At 43.5% G+C, this 27,578-nt stretch overlaps 1 protein-coding gene and 1 long non-coding RNA gene across 2 annotated transcripts in view; both read right to left on the bottom strand.

Annotated features, from left to right (window-relative positions):
* Nucleotides 1-301: 301 nt before the first annotated feature.
* On the bottom strand, nucleotides 302-2,954 carry FOXD1 (forkhead box D1). The gene has a single exon (XM_006220063.3). The coding sequence runs from the start codon at nucleotides 2,537-2,539 to the stop codon at nucleotides 1,103-1,105; it is 1,437 nt and encodes a 478-aa protein (XP_006220125.3). The 5' UTR covers nucleotides 2,540-2,954; the 3' UTR covers nucleotides 302-1,102.
* Nucleotides 2,955-3,658: 704 nt separating this feature from the next.
* Nucleotides 3,659-27,578, bottom strand: part of LOC140695651 (uncharacterized) — a 30,762-nt gene continuing 6,842 nt past the window's right edge. Inside the window, exons 2-8 of the long non-coding RNA XR_012071387.1 lie at nucleotides 11,765-11,909; nucleotides 10,133-10,242; nucleotides 8,991-9,083; nucleotides 7,135-7,473; nucleotides 6,198-6,331; nucleotides 5,604-6,089; nucleotides 3,659-5,076 (exon numbers count right to left, since the gene is read on the bottom strand). This is a non-coding gene — a long non-coding RNA (uncharacterized lncRNA). The remainder of the gene's footprint in view (nucleotides 5,077-5,603; nucleotides 6,090-6,197; nucleotides 6,332-7,134; nucleotides 7,474-8,990; nucleotides 9,084-10,132; nucleotides 10,243-11,764; nucleotides 11,910-27,578) is intronic.

Raw genomic sequence — 27,578 nt, 5'->3', positions numbered from 1 at the left:
TTAGAATTTTTACAAAAATATACACTATTGTGTTCAAAAGTGAGTGGAAATTAAATAAAGTGCGAGGCTACAAAGTAAAATTTAAAGTTCTTTAAAATCATCTTGGAGTAACTGTGGCTCTCATTTTAAATAGCCTCAACACTCTTCAAAATGGAATAGAATAAGACTTGAAAATGTATACCAAAGTAATTCCTTTTATTTGTAGTCTTTAAAAAATAATTTCTCATGTCCTGCAATGGTTTTGACTTGGAAAATACAAATGAAAATTCATGGCATGATGCTTCTATTAAATTCTCTTTGAAAATATTTTTCTATTTCATAATGGGTTTCTACCTCCCTCACAAGGAAACTTTTTTTTTAAGGAAAAGAAAATAAACTAAGAAGGGGACGACTGAAGCCAATTCTTTTGGTGGTTTTTCTTTGAAAATTAAGCATTTTATTTCTGAAAAAAAGTGTAAAAATCTTACATTAGAATAGTACAATTGCCAGTAAAATTTACAATACTCCTTGTAAAGCATACGCAGTAAGTACAAAATAAAAATTCCGCATGTCTGTTATGATACAAAACACAGGTTAAAATAAGAAATGATAATTTTGACCTTTTTCCTTGTGTAAACATGATCATCATTTTTTCCTTTTCATGAAAAAGTACACCAGACAAGTGTCCTCAAATAAAAACCATTCTTCGGGACCGTTACTATTTTTGTATCATTATTCTGTTGAGTATTATTGATTTTTTTAAACGCCTGGACCTGAGAATTTCTAGACCTTAAAAAGGCTTAATTTTTAAATTTCCCAAAGTCATGGAAGCCTCTTGTGCCTAGAGAGGGCGGATCCCCACCAGCACCCTCTCCCTCCTCACCCCAGACTGGGGGACTGCAGCATAGGGCGATTTTGCAGAAATAGGGGAACCTGCAGAGCCAAAAAGCGCGCCCAAGCAGTTGCCAAACAGTCTCCTCAGAGAATCCAAAGCGGCGAAAATGGGGGCGCGAGGTCGGCAGGGGCCGCGTCGGGAGGCGGGAACAAAACACAAAACCACCCAGATGAAAAAAGGAGCCGGGATTCCTACCTTCTCCATCTCAAGCGCGCTAACATAGCGTTATTAACAATTTGAGATCCTAGCAGTAAAGTTCTCGACACTTGACAGGGCAGTCCCTTGGTGCAGAGTCCCCAGGGCGGCGGACGAGGAGACGGAGGAGGCGGCTGCGGCCGCGGCGGCCACGAGGGAGCGGGTGAGCGCGGCGGCCGGTCCCACCGCCGCCTGAGCCCCGCAGCCGCCGCCGCCGCCGCCGCCGCCGCCGCCGCCGGATGCGGGCGCGGGCGCGGACGGCGTCCCCGGAGACGGGGAGGGCGAGGCCTGCACGGTGACGGCGGCCTGCGCGGCGGCTGCGGCGGCGGCGGCCGGGCCCAGGCTGCCCCCGATGATGCTCTCGATGGAGAAGGGCGAGCGCGCCAGCGCTGAGGTGCCCGGGCCGCCCGCCTTGGCCGCCGAGGCCTGCAGGGGGCCGGGCAGGGCGGCGCCGAGCGGGTGCGGCCGGTAGCCGAAGGCGGTCCGGGCAAGCTCTGCCGCCGCACCGTGCGGCGGCGGGGGCGGCGGGGGCGGCGGGGGTGAGTGCGGGTGGAAGGCTGCGGCGGCAGCGGCGGCTGCGGCGAAGAGGGCCGAGGGCGGCGCGTAGGGCGGCAGCTGCAGGCCGTAGCCGCAGCCGTAGGGGCTGTAGCCGTAGGCGTGCGGGGCTGGTGGGGGCGCGGGTGGGAAGAGCGCGGCGGCGGCGGCGGGGTCCCCCGGGCTCCCCGCGCCCCCCGCGCTGCGCAGCAGCAGCGATTCGGCGGCGGCCGCGTTGGGCGGGAGCAGTGGCTGCCGCTTGAAGCGCTTCCTCCGGCGCAGGAAGCTGCCGTTGTCGAACATGTCGGCGGACTCAGGGTCGAGCGTCCAGTAGTTGCCTTTGCCGGGGTTGCCGGGCTCGCGGGGAATCTTGACGAAGCAGTCGTTGAGCGAGAGATTGTGGCGGATGCTGTTCTGCCAGGCGGGGAACTTCTCCCGGTAGTAGGGGAAGCGGCCGCTGATGAACTCGCAGATCTCGCTCAGCGTCAGCCGCTTCTTGGGGCTCTGCAGGATGGCCATGGTGATGAGCGCGATGTACGAGTAGGGCGGCTTCACCAGGGGGTTCTTGGCGCCGCCGCCCGAGCTCACGCTGCCGCCGCCGCCGCTCGCACCCGCGCTGCCGCCACCACCGGCCCCGGCCCCGGCCCCTGCCACTGGGGCTGGGCCCGGGGGTGCCGGGGAGCCCCCTGTCCGCGGGGCCAGCAGGATGTCATCGTCGTCGTCCTCCTCCTCCAGGTCCTCTAGCTCGTCTTCCCCGGCGTACGAGCGCCGCCGCCGCCGCCGCTGCGCGGGGACAGCCAGCCGGGGCCCGCCACCGCCGCCCTCTTCGTCGTCCTCCTCTTCCTCGTCGTCTTCGTCCTCGCCTTCCCCCACCACGTCGATGTCTGTCTCCTCGGCGAGGCCAGAGGCATCGGACATCTCCGTACTCAGGGTCATAGCTGTGGCGCGGCGGCGGCGAGGCGGCCCATAGGGGCGCCGGGCTCTGGGCTCCCGCCGCGCCCCAGCCCAGGTCTCGGGCGGCGGGCTTGGCCCGGGGGCGCCACGCTGGGGGGGCGCCGCTGCGGCTCAAGCTGCGCCGGGGCGGCCCGGCGGCAGCGGCGGAGGCTTGCGCTGCGACTCTGTAACTCCTGCGCCGCCGCGGTAGCCCCAGGATCTCCGCGCTCCCTTGGCTCAGCGTGCACCCGGCCGGGGCGGGGGACTTGACCTTCCTCTCTCCCAGCGCCTCTCGCCGGTTCAGTTGAGGAGGGGGTGGCGGGGCCCCGGGCGAGCAAGTTAAAACGTCGGGAGCCCGGGAGGGTGCGGGACGGGTGAGAGTCTAGGGACAGAGCTCGGCGAGGAGAGGGCTGAGTCCAGGAGAGGGCGGACCTTTCCTCGGCTTATAGCACAAGGAGGCCTGTCACATGGTGTGCACGTCAGAGCGCTACCGAGGCAAGGGAAAGAAAGCCTAGAAAATCAGCCCAGCTCGGGAGAGAAAGTTCACCCGTAAAAGGGAGCAGCAACTGAGAAGAGGGGGGAGGAGATAGGACCCCACCATTCCTTGCCAAGGGGGCTGAGACCTGAATTACGCGCAGGCCTACGGTGGTCTGACCGAGGGCCGCTGCACGAGTTAGAGTTCCCAGCCTCCTTGTCTTCAGTTAGCTCTCAACCCTAACCTCAGGAGCACTCCCGGGACGCGACGATTGGACCAGTGGATGGCCGGTAGGAGCCATCCAGCCGGGAGATAACCACCCCACCGTCTGAGGTGGTCCCTGGGGTACGGCCCTGAGGTCTGCTGGGTTGTTCCATCTCCTCCAGATTGGGTGAGCGGCTGCCCACCGAATCTGATGAGAAATCCCCCGGTTTAAGCACAATAATAATTGTTTATTGACCTTTTAACCTGTCCCCTTTGGTTCTTCTCCAAAGACTTCTGTTTTCCACCATCTGTTAATAAAAATGCTGTTAAGCTGGTGTTTTAGTCACTTATCTGCAGTTGAAAGCCCTAGAAACTTGACAGCTAAACTAAGGCACTCTAATGAGAGGATCTGATGAATTTCATGGGAATAAAGAAAGTAATCATTGAACGCAGAGAAGAAATAGAAATTTTTAGTGAAAACCCAAATACACACCAAAAAAATGCATCTAGGAACAACTCAAAAAAGTTCTTTCATAATGGCATGAGAGATTCTATAGTTTTCAGTAAGGGGAATGTTCTAATCAACACTCCACAGTAATCTCAAAATACTTATATTACTAAACATACACACGTATCTTTACGTGGCCAGGCTTAATAATAAAACTACAATGATAGAAACTTTCACATCAGCTTTTAAAAATTGTTTTAAATCCACTAAATATTTCCAGTAGGTACTGGTGAAAAGAAACGAAATAATTTTAAAAAGTAAGATTCAAGTTCTGTTCAACTCAATTTTCCTTTTTCAGATGACAAGGTAGTGGTAGTAATTCAAATACAATGGCATTTTAAGTACACCTATCTTTGTCACCAATTCATTTTTACTTTGGTTAGTGGAAAAATCCTAATAGCTTGTGGAATTCATATTCACGTAGCCATACTTTTTGGACTTTTGCATTTCCTAAAACTCTTTTACTTCAAAGTGGGGACCTTGCCTCAAAATTTTAGCTTTCTGACTAAAATGACCGCTTGACAAGAACTGAGAATCAAAAATCAATGGCTTTATGTGGAAACAATCATCAGCTGCCCTTCTGTATATCATTTTAAGGACCAAGCACTTTTCACATTTTCAAACATTTCATTACTCCCCTTATCAATTACAGAGCCTCAAAAATAAACTGTTTCCCCCATCTAAGACTTCTTTTTAAATCGAGTTTTTGTTGCTGAGGACAGCTATCAACCAATTACAGTTACAAATGACCCATACAGTCCGTTCTAGGTCTTTGAAAATTCCATAGGAATGCCTCAGAACCCTAAATAAATTATTTTTCATTGACTCTTATTTGATATATGACTGCATCATTTAATTATTGTAATGGGCCCAGCATTAACCGGAGCCAACGTTAATCAGCACTATTAATCAGGCATTACATTACTTTGTTGATGTAGCCAGGAGTCCTTACCAAGCAGTTCACTTTTACGTTTGAAAGTTTAAGCTTTATAAGTACTCAGTCGATATTTAAATAAACACCACGAGATTTTCGCTGCACTGAGGATTGGTGTGTGGCAAAGTATTTAAAGTTGAAACGTAGAAGAATTTGTTCGCAGACCATTAGTTACTTTAGGTGATCAGTTACAGCAGTCATTCGGTTCTGTTAACACTGCCTTGAACTTGTCTGACCAAGAAGGGCTCTGAGATTGACTTTGCATTTCGTTTGTAATTTTGCCCGAAGGTCCCCCACAGAGGGTTAAGAGCTTTTCCCTGGAAACCCTTTAAAAACGTGGCAAATTATCTTCTGGCCGCTCCTAGGAAAGTGTTAGGATTTACCGAAGGTCAGAGCGGAAGATCAACCCAGGAGAAGCGCTGCAGGAACAGAGAATGTTAACAGAGATTTGTGTGAGCTTTACTAAAGCTCCACATTTGGACATACCACTTGCTTTGTTTGCTTTAGTTAAGCTACACGTTTGTATGCCACTTTTAGCTCCGTGCTCCGTGAAATTCCCCGAGCATGGAAACCCAAGAATTTCATTTCCCACGCGGGTCCCTCTTTTGCCTCCCTCGTCTGCCATCCTTGGGCCTCCCGCCCTAATAAGCTCCCAGCTCTCGGCCACGGCTGGGAAATCTCCACCCCCATCTCTCAAGTTAGTACAGGGACAAGAAACTTCGGTGAGGCAGGCGGGGACGACGAGGTGACCCTCTTCCCGCGCGCCCAGCTCGCGCCGACGCGGAAAGCCGCGTGGCTCTCGCTGGCCGGCTGGTGCCCGCTTGGGGGAGGCCTGCCTCCTGGTGGCGGCGCCGCGCGGAGTTGGCCCAGGGCTGGCCCCGAGCCGGAGCTCAGGAAACTGCGGTCGTTTTGCGAGTGTGGCCGGTGAGCTACCGGGCTTCCTTACCCCTGGACTTCGGGCCGCGAGTCCTTTTCTTTCTCGCGAACCCACCTCGCCTTCTCAAGGGCGACTGGGCGCATGCGGAGGCGTTTCCCTGGACTGCAGGTTTAGGATTTTTCCTGTGGCGGTTTGGACGCTCTAGGAGTCCTCCTGGGGGTATTGGGATGACGCGCTGGAGGAGCAGAAAAGGCAGCCGGACCCTCGGGAGGCACCGCCTCAGCCCTTTGCCCTCGGGCCCCGGACCGCGAGCTCCGCAACTTCCAGGGGCTTCCTTCGGTGGGCGAAGGCTGGCACAGACCTGGGGGCATCAGCTCCCGGGGCGGGAACCTGGACTACTCTCTCCGGCCCCTAGCGCACCCCAGGCGTTTACCCATGAACGTGAACGTCAACGCGTCTTTAAACTCGGCGGACACTTGGGGCCACGTCCCTCCTCCAAGAGTCGTTCCACTCCGTCTGTATTGAGATGCTACTTTGTGCCTGGCACTCTAGTTTCTGGAGGGAGTAAGAATAAAACGCGACTTTCTGGTGTGACTCACGTCTCATGGAGAAGTAAGGTAAATAGATCATTATTAGGCCCAAAGAGAAGTGCTTTCTGAGTACCTCTAGACGAAAGCGAGAAATGCCCGTGGCTCCATTCTTTCATCCTGCGCTATCCTTCTTGTGGCTGCAGCATCTTCCCTTCTCTTTGTAAACTCAAGCGCCTAGAGGTCAAAAGGGGCTCCATTCGTTGTTTTCTGTTAATTTTTGTGTGCGCGGGTTAAAAAATATAAAGCATAAAATATGTCATTTTAAGTGTACAGTTCAGAGGCATTAATATATTCACATTGGTACAACCGTAACCACTATCCATTTCCAGAACTTTTCCATCATTCCTGAACTGAGACTCTGTAACAGTTGAAGAATAACTCCCATTCCTCCTCCACCCCACTGCCCCCAGCATCTTGGCAACCACTATTCCACTTCTTGTCTCTAGGAAATTGACTATTCTATAGCTACCTCATATAAGTGGATGCGTACAATATTTATCCTTTGTGTCTGGTTTATTTTGCTTAAGTAACATAATGTCTACAAGATTCATCCGCTATAGCATGCATCAGAATTTCATTCTGTAGGCTGCATAATATTCTGTTGTGCATTATATACACCACATTTTGTTTATTTATCCATCAATTGACATTTGGGTTGTTTCCTACTCTTCTGTTTGTTTTAGAGCCTACGCTCACCTAGCTCTTTGTAATACTCTGCATGCAGTATGCACTCAATAAAGGTTTATTTATTCATTTTCCTATTTCTTTTTCATCCCAGAAATCCTCAAAGCATCCCCATTGTTTTTTGCTGTGCCTTCTGGATTTGTACCCTTAACTTGCTCACAGTTAAGAGACATTCAGACTCACTCTGCACATTATCTTCAGTAAAAATAAGTAGGAGTTAAGACTCTACTAGAATTAGTTCCTGACAAAACTGCGATCATCCCCCTTCTCCCCTGCCTACCCACCCCCATACATAGACTTTTTACATCCTTTTTATGCCTTCTTACCTGTCCTAAGTCCTTGAGGGCCCAAGATGACTTGGAAATGTTTCTCTGACTGTGCAGGCCCTCCACTTCAGCGTCCTCTTGTGGTGTAATATTACCTGCCATAAGTGTTGGTTCACACGTGCTACTACGCTAATTTCAAGGTCACGAAAACCGGTCAAGTGGATGGCTGAGGATGCAGGTGCTGAGAATTGCTGTTAGCTCTTATGTAGGTGGTGACGGCAGAGCAGAACCTTCCATCTTCATGGGTCTAGCAGTCTCTCCCAACACAGCCTCTCCCAATTCCATTGGACAAGCTCTTTCCAACCCTCAAATGTATTTCTTCAGGACCAGTTAGGTAGTCTGAAAATAGGTTCAAGGCAAGGTATTGCTAGCTGACAGTAGTTGGTGCTTCTCCCAAGAGAAGATTCATTTTAACCCAGGAATTCTGTTGATAACATGCCATAACCCAATTTCAAATGGTACATTTTCAGGCAGTGTAGCTGGGAGGTGATTCCCTCATGAAGAAGATATTTCAGTGGCCTCCTGGGTCTTACTAGGTAGTCTATGCCTGCACAACAGCTCCTTGAACAAGCACTTCATGGCCTGAGCAGGATTCAGAAATCCTCAAGAATTCAGAATGTCAGCAAAGGTCTAAATCTGTGTTTTATAACGGTAAAATTATTTACACTAACTCAGGAATTTTCATTACCGCAGTTAACCTGGACTAGCCCTCCCACCCTCAACACACAACACAGACTTATTTAGCTCTGAATCTCAGTGGTTTGCAGTGGTACACGTTTAAATTTTGTACCCCGAAATCAAAACTTCATAAGGTTTTTTAAAATTATGAATTTAATTGCAAAATATACACAACTCCATCCCAGAGAGAACTCCTCCATTTGTGGGTTGCCTTCCATAAAAGACCCTCAAGAGTACGTGTTTGTGGCTCTGTAATCATCTAGAGTTTATTTACATTGTTTAATAAATTAATTTCCTGGAAATATACTTAGTATTTTAAATTCTAATATAAGAATTGAAAAAATAGTATTACCACATCTAGAAAGAGTGCATTTATTTATTTTTCATTGTAGTTCACCCAGGGGGTGTCTGTGAAGAGGAATCTCTCTGCCTGGAAAGAATGGGGATCTCTAAAGTGATTCTAGGAGTGTGGCTGTCTAGAGGACACACTGGAAATGAATAGAATTCTCATAAGACCATGAGAAAGCCTTGGCTTGAACTGAAATTCTTTTGTGCTCAAAATCTATACAGTGACCAACTTTCTTTGTCTCTCTCTGTCTCTCTGTCTGTCTGTCTGTCTGTCTCTGCCCCTCTCACACACACATACACACACACACACACTCACACACTCTTTTTAGCCTGATGTTCAGGCTTAAACCAAGGCTGAACTATCACCTCTGTGCTCTGCATATGCAAACAGACCAGAAGCTCGATGTCTACCCTCAGGGGCAAACCCGCACCTGACACCACAATCTGACACCAAACTGTGGAGGTGGGGGTTGTGGGGGGAGGGGGAGATTTGTTGCAGAACAAACATAGTTGGTTGAGTACATAGTCCCCTGTGCAGAAAGCATCTTAGATATCTTCCACTAGAGGCATGTGTGAGTAAATCGCTTTTGCTAGAAAGCTTTGATTGGCAGTCTTCCAGAGCAGAAAAAACTGAGAAAGGTCCTGAACCCAACATTTACAGAAGAGTAAATGCAAATAATAAATGATCACTAGTCATAAGAGACACACAAATTAGAAAATGATGAAATGCCATTTTCCTCTATCAAATTAGCAAATTGCGCAAGAACGACGGGCATGATGGTAGGAACGCAGCCATACGCTGCCTGTGTAAAGTGCAAAGTGGTACATACCTTCTAGCAAATGATTTGGCAACACAAAGCTTGGACCTTAAGTGTCATTCTCTTTGGTTCATTCATTCTACGATTCCACCCTAAAGAAACAACCTGAAATATAAGCAAAGATTTATGTACAAAAATATTTGTTGCAATGGTTTTTTAAAGGGTAAAAATTGGAAACATTCTAAAGAGTTAAATATATTACTATATATCCTTAAGATGGAATATTTTGTAATCATTAAAAAGTAAGTCTATGAACAATTTTAATAACTTTAAAAAATCTCAAGGTTAATGGTAAATGAAAAGTCCAGATAGAAAATTATATATAATACTTTATCAGCTATTTAATATAATATACATGTAAAATTATGACTGGAAGGAAATGCACTAAAATGTCAACTGGTTATTTCCAGGAAGTGAAATTATGGGTGGGTTTTTTTTCATTATTTATATTGTACCTTTCTATGTTTTCCAAATTTTTCACAATGTGCAATTTCCAAATTGCTGAGTCAAGACACCTGCAGAGCACAATTAGTGTAAAAAAAAAGACTACACACTGAATGGTTTATATTATCTGAAGCATGATTATTGGAATAGACACCAGGAATTTAAAATAAGCATGATAAATACCTCAAAGAGGAAAGGGAACTTATTAATAACATTAAGCAAGAAAAATTAACACTTTTTAAAAATCCTTGTGGAAACATTAAGTATGAAGACTCTAACAGACTAAATAAAGAACAAGTTAATGGAATAAATAGAATAGGATACAGCTGAAGAACGATTGAATTTGAAGATTAGTTTGAGGAAGTCTCCCAAAAGCAGCTGGAAAGGATGAAAGTGGGCTGCAGTTAGCATCAATAGAATAGAATGGAATAGGATGGGGTGGGGTGGGATGGGATGGAATAGAGAATAGAATAGAATAGAATAGAATAGAATAGAATAGAATAGAATAGAATAGAATAGAATAGAATAGAATAGAATATAGCACCACATGACACATGAATAGTTTGTGAAACTTTCACTTCAGTTATTTTTACATCTTTATTTTTTATGTGCATATGTACTGAGTTGCCATGTAAAATGGAATCTGTTAGTGTGGGTCACAGTACAAAAAAAAGTTTGACTGCTACTACTTTAAAAATATATATATTTACATCATGCTCTGGCTATAATTTTCTGCCTTCTCTGGGACTTTGCTCATAAATTATCATCTTTCTCTCTTCATGCTCATCTCAGCTCACAAACGTGTTCCAATCTCTTGCATCTAAAAATAAAAACAAGCAAAAATGTTCTTCTCTCCCGAATGTGCCAACGCAAGCTAGTGCCCCCCGCTCCCCTTCCTTCCATCACCTAATTTTTTAAAAGGCTTGTTTGGTCACATTGCTTCCAACATCATCTCTTGCCCACTCGTTAGTCCCTCACAGTGTCATTCCAACTCTGAACACCATTGCTATATTAGTCAGTGTGCCAAACCCATTTAGGAAAGGCTGAGTTAAATGAAGAATGCAGGTGCCTTCAGTGCAGCATTTGGAGTTTTAAGGAGTGTAAAGTGCACTGTGATTCTTTTAGAAGGATATAGATACAACATAATATCTTCCAAGTTGATTTTGCTAGGGAATGCCAGTTTGGGAAACGGAGCTCACTGAAATAATATGATAAAGCGTTAACGATGAATTTCTAACTGCCCAGATTAAGGATCCTTCTCATTTATTTACTTAATAAATATTCATTGAGTGTCTACTATGGGGCAGGTACTGTTCTAGGCACATGGGATACATAAGTTAAAAAATGGACAAAGATATCTGCCCTAAGAAGCTTTATCTATTTAGCAAGAGAGAGACCGTAAGAAATAAACACAGTGGATATATTAATGAATGGATTACTTCTATTGTATGCTAGAAGGTAATAGATATTGTAAGGGGAAATGACAGAGGTGGCAAGAGGGTTGGGAGTGGTGGGGGTACAGTGAAGAAGAGACAGGTGGGTTATAGCTTTCAATAATGAACACAGACTGGAATGACAATACAGGTGGATGTCTGGGGAAGGAGAAATGCAAGTGAGCAAGGGGGAGAATGGTACAGAATCACAGAATTGGAGATGAGTTCAAAGAAGTGTGGGATGGGAGGAGGCAACCACACAAGTCCTTGTAGGTATTAAAAGGACTTGAGAGATGGGAAGCCACTGTAGGTTGCTGAGCAAAGCAATGACCTGCTCTAACTTAAATCCTTACATCCTGTAAGGGGTTCCTCTGGCTGCTCTATTAAGAACACCCTGTATCAAGCAAGGTAAGAAACAGGAAGACAGGTTAGGGAGTGATTGCAGCAATATGGCTGAGACCTGAAAGAGGCTTCAACCAGGAGGGTAGCAGGGATGGTGAGAAGTGGTTGAATTCTATATGTATTTTGAAGAAGGAGCCCACATGATTTCCTGACATATTGAATACAGGCTATAAGATTAAGAGAGGAGTCAAAGATAATCATCCCATTTGGTCTTTGTGCAGCATTTTTAGCACTGCTCCATCTAAGCTTCTTTTTTGACCCCATCATCACCTAATTGTTGGTGTTCCCCAAGACTGTGTCTTCAACTCTACCTCATTCTATATTCTCTGTCTTGATGAGACTATCCACTCTCATAGAGTTATGTTATTATTATGCAAATAATCTGAAAATTCCTGTCTCTCTCCTAATTTCCCCATGTGCTGCAGACAGAGTGATAATTATGTTCATTATCTTGACTGTGGTGACAATTTCCTAGGTGTATACATGTCAAAATGTATCAAATTGTACCTTCATCTGCATCTTCTATTGCATCCAATGTTCTGACTTGGATTAGCCATAGGTGACCTCTTTTAGAAGCCGTTTATCAGCCATCTTTGCATCCACATGAAGTATTTAGCATGTTTCATGACAGGTTGTGTTTAGCAAGGCTTTGCTGGTATGAAACAAATATAGATAAATCAATTGCTCTGCTATGTAACAACTGTAACTGGACAGATGGGCATAGTGACTAATTTAAAGGTGTTAATATTTATGAGTTCAATGCAATTATAATAAAAATTATCATGGCTTTAAAAAAAACTTCTTTCAAAGGTTATATCAAAGAATAAAGGAGTAAGAATAGCCAATAAAACTTTGAAAAAGAAGAGTGATTGGGCATTGAAGATTGCCTTACTAAATATTACTATGTAGTTGTAATAATCAAAATAATGGGGACTTCATGTAAGAGTAGAGTGATGGTGCAAACTGTAGATTCCAGAAACAGGCTGTAAACTGTGAACATGGACTACTTAGTATATGGCTTTAAATGTGGCAGGACAGATTGGAGGGGAAAGAAGGAATTAGTCAGTAAATTATATAGAACAATTAATTTTTCTTGGATGTCAAAAAAAAAAAGTTAGACACTTAGCCCAAATACCTAGGTAAATTCCAGGTGCATAAAACTGGTGGTTCTTTAGAAGTGGGAAGTGGATGACAGGGATATCTCACTTGGGGTGGGTTTTTCAAAATCTAAGTGCTTTTTCCTCTTCCCATTCCCTAACTGTAATATTTTAGTTGAAAGTAAATGCAAATGATGAAACCATTTTTAATGAAGAAAAATATAGGAGCTATCTATCGGATCTTGGAATGGGCAAACATGTTAAGTATCAGCGAGTGGAATAAATCACAAAGGAAAAGATGGATAGATTTTGCTACATAAAAATTGTGTAAAAAAACATATAAACAGAGGCAAAGGGGAAAAGGTCAGATGGGGAAAATAATTGCAACAAATGTGACCAGTAGAGTTTTAATAAAATTAAAAACAGTCCTTACAAATTAATTTTAAATAAAAATAACAACATTTGAAAAATGGGTAGTTAATGAATGTTTGAAAACTGTTCCACCTTTATAATTACATTAACTGTTAGTAATTGGAGAAATGCAAATTAGACAGATAAAATAATACCTAAATAAATAAAAGATACCTAAGCGTGGTGAGGTGCGAGGAAATGGACACTCCTATGGCTTGCTGATGGGAACCATTTGGCAGGATGCTGTCAGAGCCTTAACATGTGTATATTGTTTGGCCCAGTGATTCTGCTTCTAGGAGTTGATCCCAAAGAAATAATCATTTATATGAAAAGTGCTTCATTGAAAAAAAAAAACTACTTCATTCAAACAATCCCTCACAGGAATTTGAGCTCCATGGAGGGAGGAATTGTGTCAGTTTTGTTTACTGCTGTCACCCCAGTAATAAAACAGGAACAGGCATAGACTAAGCACCTCCAAAGTATTTGTTGAATGAGTAAACATTTTTACTTTCTGAATTTTGTCTTGTGATATATTTTACATGTATGAAAAAAATACATTTTTTAAAAAATACAAAACACCCAAGTACTATTGCTTGATTTAAGAAGGAAATTATCAATATGACTGAAGTTCCCTGTTGCATGTATTAGTTTTAAAATAAGAAAAAAATGAAAAATATGTTCTCTTTAACCTTCTGATCAGGCCAAAAAATCCACACAAAATTTTATCTTTTCTCTCACTTGTTTTTTATTTATTATTATGGTAAAATGCACATAAAATTTACCATCTAACCATTTGTAAGTGTACTGTTCAGTTACACTAAGTAAATTCACATTGTTGTGCCACCTCTACCACCATCCTTTCACAGAACTCCCTTCATTTTGCAAAACTGACTCTGTGCCCGTTAAACAATAGCTCCCATTTTTCCCTCCCCCCATCCCCTGCTAACCACCATCTGACTTTCTGTATGTATTTGACAACTCTAGGTATCTCATATAAGTGGAATCATACAATATTTGTCCTTTTGTGTCTGTCTTTTTTCACTTCAAGATTCATCCATATTGAAACATGTATCAGAATTTCCTTCCTTTTAAGGCTAAATATGTATGTGTATACCACATTTTGTGTATCCACTCATCCAAGGATGGACTATTTGCTTCTATTTTTTGGCTATTATGAATGATATTGCTATGAATGAGAGCAAACAAATATATTTTTGATGCTCTACTTTCAATTCTTTGGGGAATATACTCGGACGTGGAATTGCTGGATTCTATGGTAATTCTGTCTGTAAGGAATTGTCACACTGTGTTCCACAGTGGCTGCACCATGACATATTCCCAACACCAGTACACAAGTGTTTCAGTTTTTCCACGTGCTCAGCAATACTTGTTAACTTCTGTTTTTTCGTTTTATGTAGTAGTCATCCTAATGAGTATGAGGTGGTTCCTCTCACTTCTTAACACCACTAGTGAGCTTGGAAAGCATCCTTCTCATCTCCTGCACACAATGCCTATCTGTGAACAAGCGTGCGCTTGAAAAAGAAACTATAGTCAGAAGTTCTCAGATAACAGAACCGCAGTCTAATAAGGTACTCAAGAAAAGACCTGTAGAAAACACACACACACCCCCACACACACCCTCATTCCACTTGAATACAATGAGTTTCCACTTTTCTCCTATCCAGGAGAGGCTTTTCCAGCAAGCATGGTGGCCATTACCACACTCTGCTACTAGGGGCAGTATGCCTCCCAAGCAAGGCTGGCTTGTGTGGGTCAAAACTTCCTTGTTCCTTAGCCAGGTAGGGGAGAACAGGGATTTAAAAGGCCAAGGAAACTTTGGGACTGACGGATATATTCACTATCTTGATTATGTTAATAGTGCAAGCGGCATATACATATATCAAGACTTATCAGATTCTATACTTCAAATATGTGTAGTGTATTGTATGTTGGTTATTCCTCAATAAAGCTTTAAAAAAAATTCCCCCATCCCTTCACATCCACTTATTTTCATAGGGAACATGCTTGGGGCCACTTGTGCCGTCTGGGTGGCAGCTCCGTTCCCGAGGCCATGTGGCCACGCTTCACGTCACTCACAGTCTGAGTTCTCATTTGTTTGTCTCCACCCCTCATCGCTCCCCTCTGTGCCCACTCCCCACTTCTGTCCCTCTTGGCTTTCGGAGAATACCCCTGACTGGACTCTGGGAAATGGCCGGTCACCAGGTCTTTGGGGACTTTCCAGTGAGACCCCCGCTGCCCGTGGGGAGTTTCAGCTGATGCCTCCTTGTTTCATTTCATTTCTTTTATAAATTCAGGTTAAATGTTGCAATAATATGAAGCAGAATACTCTGCTTCTCAAGTCAAGGGGACTTGGGATGGGGGCAAAGCAAAGCAGAATAAATATTAACTTATTTAAGAAAAAAAATTTCCCCCATCCCTGACAAAATTAGAAAATTTTCAAAATGAATTTTATTAAAAAGCAAAAAAAGGCAAAGCAAAAGCTAAAAAGAAGAGTGAGATAGGAAATAATTGGGCAGATTTACAGACTGTATTCTCCATATATCTGATGCCTAGAGTCTGATAAACACAGCTCCTCAGTGCAGATGGGCCCATGTCTTTTTTTTCTCATGAGGTATTCACTGAACTTGTGGGGGAGTCAGTTGGCAGTGCTGCCTAGTTTGGCTGAGATTTTAGATCCTGCCACAATCTGCTTCCCAGTTCCTTCTTCTAGAGCAGCCAATAATTATCGCCCCCCTGACAGGTTGGCACTTGTGCTTTTTTTACTCCCCAGACTCTGCCCCAAATGCAGGAGGAATGCCTTATGGGGCTCCAGGATCCCTCCCCTGCTCCAGACAAACTGCACTTCTCTTGCTAATGAACTTGAAACCATCCCAGAAGTTGTCCTGAAATTCCTACCCTTGCCCCTTAGCCATTGCTCCCTGTCCTGTTAAGTTTGCCTGAAATTCATTTATTAGGTCTAATAAATTGACTCATGGCAATATCACCTATTGTTCTTGACTAACATCTGGGCCTAATGTCACTAAGGGCTAGGAGAAGTGAGGACCGTGGTTTCAACAAAAACCCCAGCCATGTAAAATAAAAACTTGTGAATAAAGACATATTGTCAACTACTAAGTAACAAATTATTCCCAAATTTAGTGGTTTAAAACAGCCTTTTATTACTCTCACAACTTATGTGAGTCAGGAATTCATGAGGGGCGTAGAGGGGATGATATGTCTCTGCACTATCTGGGAGCACTTGAAGTCTGGGGTGACCTAGGGCTGGGACAGGAGTTGCCTGGAGATGTCTTTATTTGCATGTCTAGCACTTGATGCTGCCTGTCAGCAGGGACTGTCGGCTGGAATGCCAGCACATGACCTTTTCCACAGGCCTGGGCTTCCTCACAGCGTGTCTGAGCTGTCTCCCGAGAGACCCAATGGAAGCTATGTTGGCTTTTATAGTCCAGTCTAGGAGTCATATAAGTTACCCCCATTGTGGCCCTAGGTCCCCCAGATTCAAGGGGAGGGAGCTATATTACTTTGTTAGGCTGCCATGACAAAGTACCGCCGACCGGGTGGCTTAGAAACAACGAAAATTTATTGTCTCGCCATTCTGGAAGCTAGACAACCAAAATCAAGGTGTTGGCAGGGTTGGTCCTTCTGAGGGTTGTGAGAGAAGGAGCTGTTGCTGGCCTCTCTCCTTGGTTTACAGACAGCCATCCTCTCCCTGTGTCTCTTCACATCACTGTCCCTCTCTGGGCCTCTGTCTCCAGATTTCCCCCTTTTTATGACACTGGTCATATTGGATTAAGGTCCACCCTAATGACTTTATTTTAACTCAATGACCTCTCTCAAGACCCTATCTCCAATAGGGTCATATTCTGAGGTACTGGGGGTTAGGACCTCAACATATGAATTTTGAGGGAAACAGTTTAATCCATAAGAGGAACATGGACACCAACTCTCAATGGGCAGAGTGTCAGAGTCACCATGTGAAAAGTGCATGTGGGAGATAATGTCACTTGTCATCACTGGAAAATATAATCTACCACATCATGATATAAAAAGTATAGTGATCAGAACCTATTACATCTCATATTATTCATTTCATATCAGTCAGCTCCTGACACATAAAACATATAATCTGAGGGAAGGGGAAATGACTTTCATATGTTTCCTATTTTTATAGTGGGCAGAGAGCTCAAATACCAAATGTTTGGTTCCAGACAAGACACCTGGAAACCCTACGGCTGACTCTTCCCCAAGGCATGAAAGGCTGTGCTTCAACAGCCAGTGCTTCTTAACAGAACTGCCAGCAAACGATTGTTCTGGCCCAAAGGAGTCACTCTACTTTAGGGCCCTTTTGCTGATTTGCTTATTTGTAGTAGACACTCACTAACTAGTGCCTATTATTCAGTCTTGACCAATCTTGTCTTCACTCTGAGGAATTCATCCCTGTTGGTTTTATTTTACATGCCAAGTAAATTTAAACATGCATTATTATCAATTTTCAGAAAAATAAATATTAATCAGCACCTACTGGAACAATAAATCCTACCGTGTCTCATTTGTCACCATTATTGTTACTGCTTGAGATGGCTCTTCTAGTGCAAAATAAACTTTACACTTAGGTGGGCCTCCTGTGAAACCCAGACTGGTATTGGTTAGCACTCTTATGGCCCCAGTGCACACCAGCAGATGTTCTGCAAAACCAACCATTAAAAAAACATTGTGCAAAAGCCAGTCTCGAAAATTGAACATTCTTTTTAAAAGTAGGGTAGAAACCTAGTTTCTCCACAATCCACTGGGCTAATCTCCAAATTGCCTTTTCAGTATTGCTCACTTCTGCCGTTTTGCTTTTGCTTTCCCCAGCCTCTTTTCTCCCAGTCAGCCTTTCCCTTCCTGCCCACCTGGACAGACACCCAGACCTACTGAATTTGAACCTCCAGATGTGGGGCCCAAGAATTTGTTTTGGAAGTTGCCCAGGTAATTCTGGTGATCAGCTAGGTTTGCCAACTAAATATGAATGTGATCAAATTCAAGTTTCTTAGGCTTAGCCTAAAGAAGCCCTCACCCCTGCTCAACTCTCCAATCACATCCCCTGCCACTTCCATCTCATAACTTACCCATTAACAGTCCTAACTACCAATAGCTCACAATACTCAATATGTGGCTTCATTCCTTCGGGCCCTGGTCCAGGAAAACCCTCCACCCATCTGGACTGTGAACTAGTCTCCCTCCAAAATCCAGCTCCAGGGTTTGCCTCAAGGAAGCCTTCCCTGACTGCCTCACCTCCACCCTCATCCTGAATTCATCCTCCCCTCTGCATTCCCACTACACCTCATTCCCATGGCAGTCAGCACACAGTACAGAAACAGACTAGCTCCCCTCTCTCCCCTGCTAGAGTGTGATCTACTTAAAGACAGGTTCCATGCCATCTTCACCTTAGTATTCACAGGAACCAACCCCAGGACAAAATGAATTAAACTGGTTATATGAGGGTAAGCAAAGGAGTCTTTTGTCAAGCAGGTTGTCTCCTTCTTCATGTAAGTTGCTGGTATGTTTTGTTACTCTGCCTGGCTTTGATGTGATCAAGGAGATTTTCTTCCACCGCTTAACACAATACACACTAGCTCCTTCCCTCAGCAAGAAAGCAGGAAAATTGATTTCACTGCAGTTATAACAAACTTGAAGGGCATTAGCACTCAAGGAAAATCTCCCAAATCAAGGCCTTCTGGCCTCTCCTGGCACAGACACTTGCCTTCCCTCCTTCCCTGTGGATTTCGTGCTCTTGTTTCACATCCCAGACAAGAGGGGATGATATTGGCTTTACCTTGCCTTCCCTGTGTTACCTCTCCCTTGCTTGTAACTTTGGCCAAGGTTGCAGCTGCAGCCTGTAACTGATTCTCTCAATTTAATGCCGCCAGTTTCCAGCCAACCAAAGCTTCACAAATTGTATAAAAACTTAAGTCGCACTAAGAATTTTGGCATTACTCATCTGGAAACTGGGGATTTGGTATTACCCCAAATTCAGAGGCCTGAAGTCCTTGCTTCTTGCTCTGGCTGGTCTCTACAGGGATGGTGATCAGGACCCTCAAGGTACAGAAATGATAATACGGCAGTGGTTCTCTGACTTTAGGATACATCCGAGTCACCTGGGGGGCTTGTTACAACACAGACTGCCACACCCCACCCTCAGAATTGCTGATTCAGTGGGTCTGAGGTGTGGCCCGAAAATCACATTTCTAAAAGTTCCCAAGTGATGTTAATACTGGTCCAGGGACCACACTTTGAGAAGCACTGTGGTAGAGAGTATTTGGAGGGGAGCACCAAGCTACCAACCTGATTTGTTAAATCTAGAACAGGGGTTCCCAAAATTCTGACTATTAGGCATATTAGAATCACCTGGGGAAATTTAAAAACCCTGGCTGCCCAGGCTGCATCTCATTTTAAGTCAGAATCTTTTAAAGTAGGAGGGCGGTATCAGTAGTTTTAAAACTTCCCAAGTGTTTCCAACATGCAGGCAGACTCGAGAGCCAGTGATCTAGAGCAGCGGTTCTCAGCCCTGGTTGCACATCAGAGGCACATGGGAAGCTTTTAAAACATGTTCTTGCTAGGACACCACCCCGAGCCAATTAAATCAGAATATCCGGGTCCGAGGCCTGGGGGGCCTTCTTCCTTCTCACCTGCCTGCCTGCCTTCTTCCTTCTTTCCTTCCTTCCCAGTTTCCTAGATTTTTCTAAAGTTTAACCAGTGTTGGGGATTACTAATTTGGACTTGAATGTACCCATATTATAAACTGTCATTTGTTTTCCAGTTGATAAATCCCTTCTTGTTTTGAACAAAAGAGATTGGGGAATTTTTTATTTTTTGAAAACTAGAGGCACTGGTCTGAATAAGCTGGGTGGAGGTGGGAGCAGGGGAATAAATCCATCTTCAAGGCAAATCTGCTAGCAGTGGGGCCAGATCTTCTCTAAAACTCACCAGGAGCAGCGCTTCTCACAGCCGTCCCTGGACCTGCAGCATCAGCATCATCTGAGCGCTCTCAGAAATGCGCCTCCTCGGGGCCCACGACGGAAATCCGAGGTGGGGCCCCTGGAATCTGTTCAACAAGCCTTCCAGGTAATTTAGATGCGTGTTAAGGTTTGAGGACCACTGACCAGGAAGATAGTAGTGGGGAAGTTAAGATCTGGAGCTTCCATTTCTCATATAGATTCATGTCTTTATTTCCTTATTTGTTTACAATGCACTCTCACCACACTACCTCTCAAAAGGAAGTCTCCAGCAACAACAGCAGCACCATGCCAGTAGCTCCCTGACTTAACGCCAGGCGTCTCAGAGTGAGAGAGAGCCGTCAAACCTCCACCATCCTGGCTGAGCATGGGCTTCCATCTGGGACTTTTTGTTGGGCCTTCACATGTGGTTTTAGGTCCTAAATCTGATGGCCACAGATAATTCCCAAACTCTGATAGCCATGTGCATTTAGTAGACCTCCAAGATGGCACTGCTACCCTAGTGTGATTGGGGTGCTGCCATCCCATCTTCTGTTCTCCATTTCCTCACCAGATGGAGTCACATACTCTCCAGTTTTTATGCAAGCCACAACACGTGGGCCTGCGCAGCCCTGGAGTTGGAAGAAGGCCCTGCTGGATTGAACCTATCAGTACTTAACCAGAAGCCAGAGCTTTCCCCTCAGTCTGGAAGCCAACAAAATAAGAAACAGCTCAATTTTTTTTTTTTTTTTTTTTTTTTGCCAAGAACCCTTTGTCAAGGGTTAGCAAGAACCTTAGGCAATATGAGGCCTCAGGGCCTGTTTGGAAGGAAATCAGACCACAGATGAAATGTGCGGTGATTCCTGTAAAATAAGTAATAAAGTGCTGGTATTCTCAGCAAGGAAGGGAACCAAATTTATTGAGCATATATTAATTCCTCAGGATTTTATATACACAATTTTACTTAATCCCTCCAACAACACTGTGAAGTTATTAGTATTATTCCTCCTCACAAAAACACAAACGTATAGGAAACAAATTCAGAGAGATTGAGCGATGTGCCTGAAACCCCAGTTAGTAAATTGAGATTCATGCTGTCACTATTACCCCACCCTGCTCATCTGGGGATGCCTTTGCCTTCCACGCCATGCATAAATGCCAGCCCTAGTTTGTTTCTACCACTGCATTGCACTCCCTGAAAATAAATGTTGAAAATGAATACAATTTTAAAATGAAACCGGTATAAACATGTGCTGGGTTTTACGAGTTGATTCTTGGGATGCTCTGTAAAAATCAAAAGCATGAACAAAGAAGAATTTATGAAGGAAAACATAAATGTAATGGCATTGATACCATCCTTATTTCTGGTACCCTCTTGGACCTGCTTCTCCCTTGCCATCCTGCTGTCCAACTTCCTGTCCCATCAAGAGCTTTCAGGAAATCTCCAGCTGAGCAGACTAGAGCTAAGAACACCCAATCTCTTTTGGGGGCACTGTGCTTTCCAGCTCTGACTGGTCCACCCCTCTGTCCCACATTCTGTCCTAATTCTCAGCTGTGTGTGAATGATTCCTCTGAGGTGAGAGAACCTGCTTTTCCACAGCCTTGCCAGTACTGAGCAGTGTATTCTTTTATAATCTTTGCCATTAAAATAGAAAAAATAAAAATCTCATCATTTTAATTGGTACATCCTTAACTGCAATTGAGGTTGAACACATATATATTCGAATTTTTTTTTCTTTGTTGAATTACCCTTTCATGTTCCTCACCCACCTTTTGGAGAGTGTTTCTTACTGATATATCAGAACTCTTTATTTACTAAGGATACTAATCCTTTGTCATATATAAACAGATGCTGTGTCCCAATCTGTCTTTTGGCTGTGGTTGTTTTGTCCAAAGTGCTGGGTGACAGAACCAAGCCTAGAAGGAAAGTTCAGACTCTTAGACCACTTTTCTTTCTGGCACACCCTATGGCCTACTGAATAAGCCCAATTGTTCTGTGCATTGCGGTTGTAACAGTACTATTCAACTTATAAGAAGATATGTCTAGAGCTTTGTTATATCATTCCTCTGCCCTTCACCCCCCACCACTGTAATGAAATAGGGAGTCCCCTTTCTTTACACTTCTCCATCCAGAGCATGGGGCTGGGAGAGGAGGAAAGAGGCTAGGACAAGCCTGGGGTGAGCATCTGGATGGAAACAAAAGAAGTGGGGCTGAGGGGAAGTGGACCTCTGTAGAACGAGAATTTGAGGCATCATGGCTGTTGGGGTTTTCTGCTAATGCATCTTCAAAGGCTGGATCTCCAGGGACTCCAACCCACCTACTTCCTTTGCCACTGCAAGCACTAGGAGCTTCTGATTAGAATCTCCTTCCTCCTCTGGACAACTGAAGAACAGAATTCAGGTTCAGCTTTTTATTGCCTCAGATAAAACTTAAAACACACACAGGTCTTTAAGGGTTTTGTTTTTGTTTTTGTTTTATAAGGGTTTGTACACTTACTAGCAGTGGGAAAAAAAGTGGTAAGAACTGAAAAGGAAAAAGGCTCCACTTTGAGAGCCCCTCTGGTGCTATTTTATGTAGATAGCACCGAAAAAAAGGGTGGATATTTCTCCAATCCCAGTGTTTCTCTACGAAGCTCTGGGACAGAAGATTAATCTGCAAATCTTGCTCGATTGGACATTTCACTGCTGGAGCTGAGACTTAAACAGAGGGGGAGTCTGAGGTCAATGTGGGGGAAATGAGCTGGATGCTGTAAGACTAACATTAGGGGTGGGTGGGGGCTTAGAACAGCTGTTGAGGAGTGGTCTTCCCTACCTCAGCCTCCAGACCTCACCCTGGACCAGCTGGAGGGGGGCAAATATACAGGGACGGTGGGGATCTGGGTCAAGGAAGGGGTTGAGAAAGAAGAGAAATCTTAAGTTAAGCAACTGAGAGAGAATTCCTAGACAGGACTCTGGGGCAGGAGGTGCATGTGTGTGTATGGGGAGTTGGGGGGTGGGGGCGGGTGGGAGTGCAAATTAAGTGACCTAAGTAACTGAGCAAAGTCAGATTCTAAGACCAACTGCAAAGCTTGCTTCTGAGAGTAATGTGTATACCATCTGTCTCTCCATGCCAGTGGAAGCACTAATAAATGTTACATGTTGAAACTTTTGCACTCGCTTGTACATAAAAGTTCCATATGCCATTTGACTGGACTCCATGAACACATCTGTCAAAAACAGGTCTCTCAGGCACAATTTAGGACATTCCAAAGCAGCTTTATAACTGTTTTAGCCTCCAAATGGTATGAATTAATTCTCATAAGCCAGATCTATTCTCACTGAGCCAAGGATTGGGCCAAATGTCCAAATAATTCAAGTCAGAAACACTCTTTTGCCTTCATTAGAGAGAGCATCAGTAGTAAGGTCTTTTTTTCTCCCAAATTATGCTGTTGATTGACTCAGTATTTGATGTCACTAAACAGACATACAGTATACCTGTGGTATTAAAATTTCATAGAGGGTGATAAGGCAAAAAAAAAAAAGGTCTTAAAAGGCTCTTTAGGGAAATGATAATTTTTTTAAAATTTAGAAACTCTGAATTAAAGCCATCTAAGCATTTTGGCATGAAAGTATTTTGCTGTTGGTTTGCCACATGAAACCCAGCCAAAATTTGAAAATAAGAATGGGTCTATTCACATTCTCTCCTTGTCTTCATGTCCCCTCTTATTTTTTCCCATCCCAAATTACTGTACATCTGTTGTAACAGAATCACTCTTTTCCTTTTGGAGCCATAATCCCATTCCCTGGCTCCAGTTGTGGTAGGTGACCCAGGCCTGGCCAGCAGGAAACATGTCATCTGAACCAGGCCAATCAGTTAATTCTGGGACTTTTGCTGGAATTGAGGACATATTTTCCTGCAGGGTTTACATTTGTCAGGTTGTGAGCTGGGAGCTGCTGGGGTCTCTCTTTGCTATAACCTGGGGAAAGCCGGGCTGAGAATGAAACCAACCAAGCAGGAAGCAGAGCGAGAGAGCCAAAGGAGACAGACACTGCACAGTGACATCATTTAGCATCTAGATGCAGTCATGCCTACAGCCATCTGAATCCCTGTGGCCCCTAGTGTCCTTTGTGGCTTAGACCAACTGGACTCAAGTCTCTGTCACTAGCAACCAGAAGGGTTTCCACTTACTAAACCGACTCTGCCTAGTTCCCTCATTAAGCAACTCTGTCCGGAGGTCTGGGACCACTCTTCAGTTCCTCATCCAAGGCTGCTTTCCCCACTTAGAGCCTTGACCCACCACCTGTTCCTTCTCAAACTCCACTCTCAAGAGAAACTGTTACAATTCTTGCTGGTACTGTTTTGAATCTCAGACACTAATCCTGCAGCAGTATTTTTGGTGCCACTTTCAATTTCTTGGTTAAATTGTGAATTACTATTTATTTGAAAGAATGTGTTTTATTTCCTTTTTGCTGACACCTTCACAATTTTGCCATATAGATAAATACACATAAACTAATTAGGTGACTTTTATCATCATCAGCTCACTTATGATTAAGAATGTATTAAGGTACTACACACTGAAATAAATAAACATGAATCTGTGCTTATGAAATGCTATTCTGACCTCCATGAAAAATGTCTATTGTTAATTTATGACCGATAAGCAGAAGGTGAAACTGATTTTGATAATCACAAAGTATGCAAATACAAATATATATTTTAATTGAACTACAGTATATGGGTTAATATGTTTTGGTATTTGTTCATAACGTTCTAACTAGTGTATTCACTGGCACTAAAGCTGTTCTGCATTCCTCAAGAGTATTCCATTTAATAGTCCTGTACACAATAATCAGAAATTTAGCGAATTCTTGATTTTCAACAATCCTACTCTCAAATACTTTCTTCTCAAAAAACTTTAAAAATAAATAAATTGAAATTCATAAGGCAAAGATACTAGCAACAAAAGATGGTTTTCAATCCTCTGGGTACACAGTTAACATTGTCCATTTTTCTGTGGACACAAATCATGGAACAGCAGACCCACCAATGAGAGGGTAAGTCACAGCCTGTAGTGTATTATTTCATCAGCCTCAGTCACTGGTAGTAAAAAACAGGATGGTTAAGGAGACCGAATTCACTAGGATGATTTAGGTTGAGATACACAGCCACGGGGGACATCCAAGTGGATTCAGGAGACCTCTGAAGATATGGGCCTGGGAACATAGGGCCAGGGTTTGTAAGACAGATTCAGAATTCAGCAGAGACTCGATTGTGGAGGCTCAGAAAATGACTGGACTCTCTGGAGAAGAGAAAGAGAAAAGCAGAAGGTCCTGTAGAAACTTTAAGGACTAGGAGAGGAGAGCCTACAGAGGTATTCGAAAAAACAAGTCAGTCCAGCATCAGGGCAGAAGAAAAAAGACAAAGAAAAGAACAAAAGGCCATGTGACTGTATTGCAAGTGCCTGTACCTCCAACAGCTGTTGAGAAGGTGGGAAAGAAAGTCTTATAATTGAGATTTTGCTAAAAAGGTGACACGGCAATTTTTGTTTAGGTTATATGTTGTATGTTGTCATCTACTGCGTAGGGCTTCATACTGATCCTAGTTGGTAGAAGACAGATGTCTGGCATTTGGTTCTATGACCAAGTTTGGTCACTGTTTTAGAGCAGCTGGCAGCTACGCCTGGCCCAGTCTCTGTGGGGGACAAGGTCTCAACAGCAGCTGTACAACCAGATTTGGGGGAGTGGAGAGCAGCATAAAGTGTTTCACCCAAATTACGCAGAAGAGTTGGTTGTTTTTTGGTTTGGGTTTTGTTTTTAATGGTACATATTTTTAGCACCTTTTATCACAGAGAAGCAATAATTTTGTTATATTCCAAATTTCTTACACATTTTTAGCATGGAATAATAATCTGTGGAGCTGTCATACCTTATATTACTAACCTAGCTATTTTTTAACATTTTACTTTTAATATATTTTATTTATTTCTGTATTATTTATTTTATTTTGGCGGGGGTGGGGTGAATAACTAGGCTTTTTTTTAAGAGGAGGTACTGGGGATTGAACCCAGGGCCTCACGCATGTTAAGCAAGTGCTCTACCACTTTAGCTATACCCTCCCCCTAAACTAGCTATCTGGTTCACACCTAAGCTATGGCTATCAGCAAAATGGGGCTGAAGGCTCTTAAAGGGACTTACTTCACCCTCTTCAAAAGTCTCTATGGATGTAATGAATAGACCAAGCCCATTGAGAAGAACAGCTTTGGATTGTCTGTAGCCAAACTTCTTTGAGAATCCCTCTACCCACCCTACCCCGCACCAACTCCTCCACTTCATTCTGGCACTATTTTTTTGTGGCTCCTTCCAAGATTAACTCTCTGTTGTTTAACACTCTTCAAGACTCCCCCACTTATTTTATAGTAAGACTCAAGGTCCTTAGCATTGCAACCAGGGATCCTCATAATCGGTCTTTTGTCTTTGTAGCTTTATCTCCTACCACATACCTCCATGCAAGGCTTCAAAAATTCAGTCATTCATCTTCCATCTCCACATTTTCTGGCACATTCAAATACCAAGTGAACTAGTTACTTAATACTTTTAAAATGGATCAATTTAATTACTCAAATAAGTGATTTTTAAAAAGGAAACTGTATCTCTACAAAAATAGCAAGTTAGTTTCAATTGCTACAAAGTTTTGTTGAATCTACCGGGATGATGCTGCCAGCTGCACCTCTGAGTTTAAGCCTACTCTCTCTTTAAAAGGAGACTATCAAGTGTTACCAACATGTTTCGTATGAGAAACAAAAAGATGTTCTCTTTACAAAAGAAAATGTGAAAAAGAATTGGAGAGTATGATTCTACCACTATACAGTGACATACCTGATAAACCACCTAGAATCTGAACATTCAGTGTGATGTGTCCCAGGTTTTGGAAAATAACTAGCTTCTCAAACTGCTTATAGTTTCTATGTCTTATTCTTCTGTGACTAAACTGCTCTCCTCTAATTTTCACTCACTTGATTTCTCCAGCCCTTCAAAATGCAGGGAACTCTTCCCTGGTGTGCAATTCTAGGCAAACGGTGATGCCCTTCCTTTGTGCTTCCTCAGCATTCTGCCTAATTCAGAGCACATAACACTCTATTGTAACTAACAGTTTATTTGTCTGTCTCCTCCACTAAGCCAAGAACTTCTTTAGGGCAGGGCTTGGTCTCAGCACTGTGTACCTGAGTCACAGAGTACACATTTATTCCTAGTCACCAGCACAAGTTTATTGCTATACACATGCATAAACAAATAAATAAATGCATGACTCAGTCCATCCACACATCCATCTATAGAAGTATACTAAGACAACTGTTCTCAAATTTTGGTGTGTAATCAAAATTACCTGGGGAAACTTGTAAAAATACAGAGACCTAGGCTCTAGCCCCTAACTGCTTCAGTGAGCTGGGGACTCTATATGCTTCATTAGCTCTCCAGGTGAATATGATACACACCCAAGTTTGAGAACATTTTCAGGTGAGAAAACAAGTTCAGAGAGATTAATCTATTTGTCCAAGGACTGAAGTGAAAGCAAAACTGGGATAATTCACCATTGTTTGTGAAGGTTTTCAATTTAGTCTTTAATAATATACATGAAAAATTTACTTATAATGGAAATATGAAGCTATGGTTCTGTTTTAGTCAGTAGAATACAGATTATATATATATATATATCTCCCCACCTATTCCTCATTTGTTTGAATCAACAGTGAAAGATGAAGTCTGAAAATTAGCCATGATACTTAAAAGCACAGATCATGATTATAATTTAACTAGGATTTAATGTAAATGTCATTTACT

The sequence above is a fragment of the Vicugna pacos genome, chromosome 3, assembly GCF_048564905.1.
Source record: "Vicugna pacos chromosome 3, VicPac4, whole genome shotgun sequence".
Lineage (NCBI taxonomy): Eukaryota > Metazoa > Chordata > Mammalia > Artiodactyla > Camelidae > Vicugna > Vicugna pacos.
The sequence above is the reverse complement of the archived record's forward strand: the minus strand, read 5'-3'. Positions and strand labels throughout refer to the sequence as shown.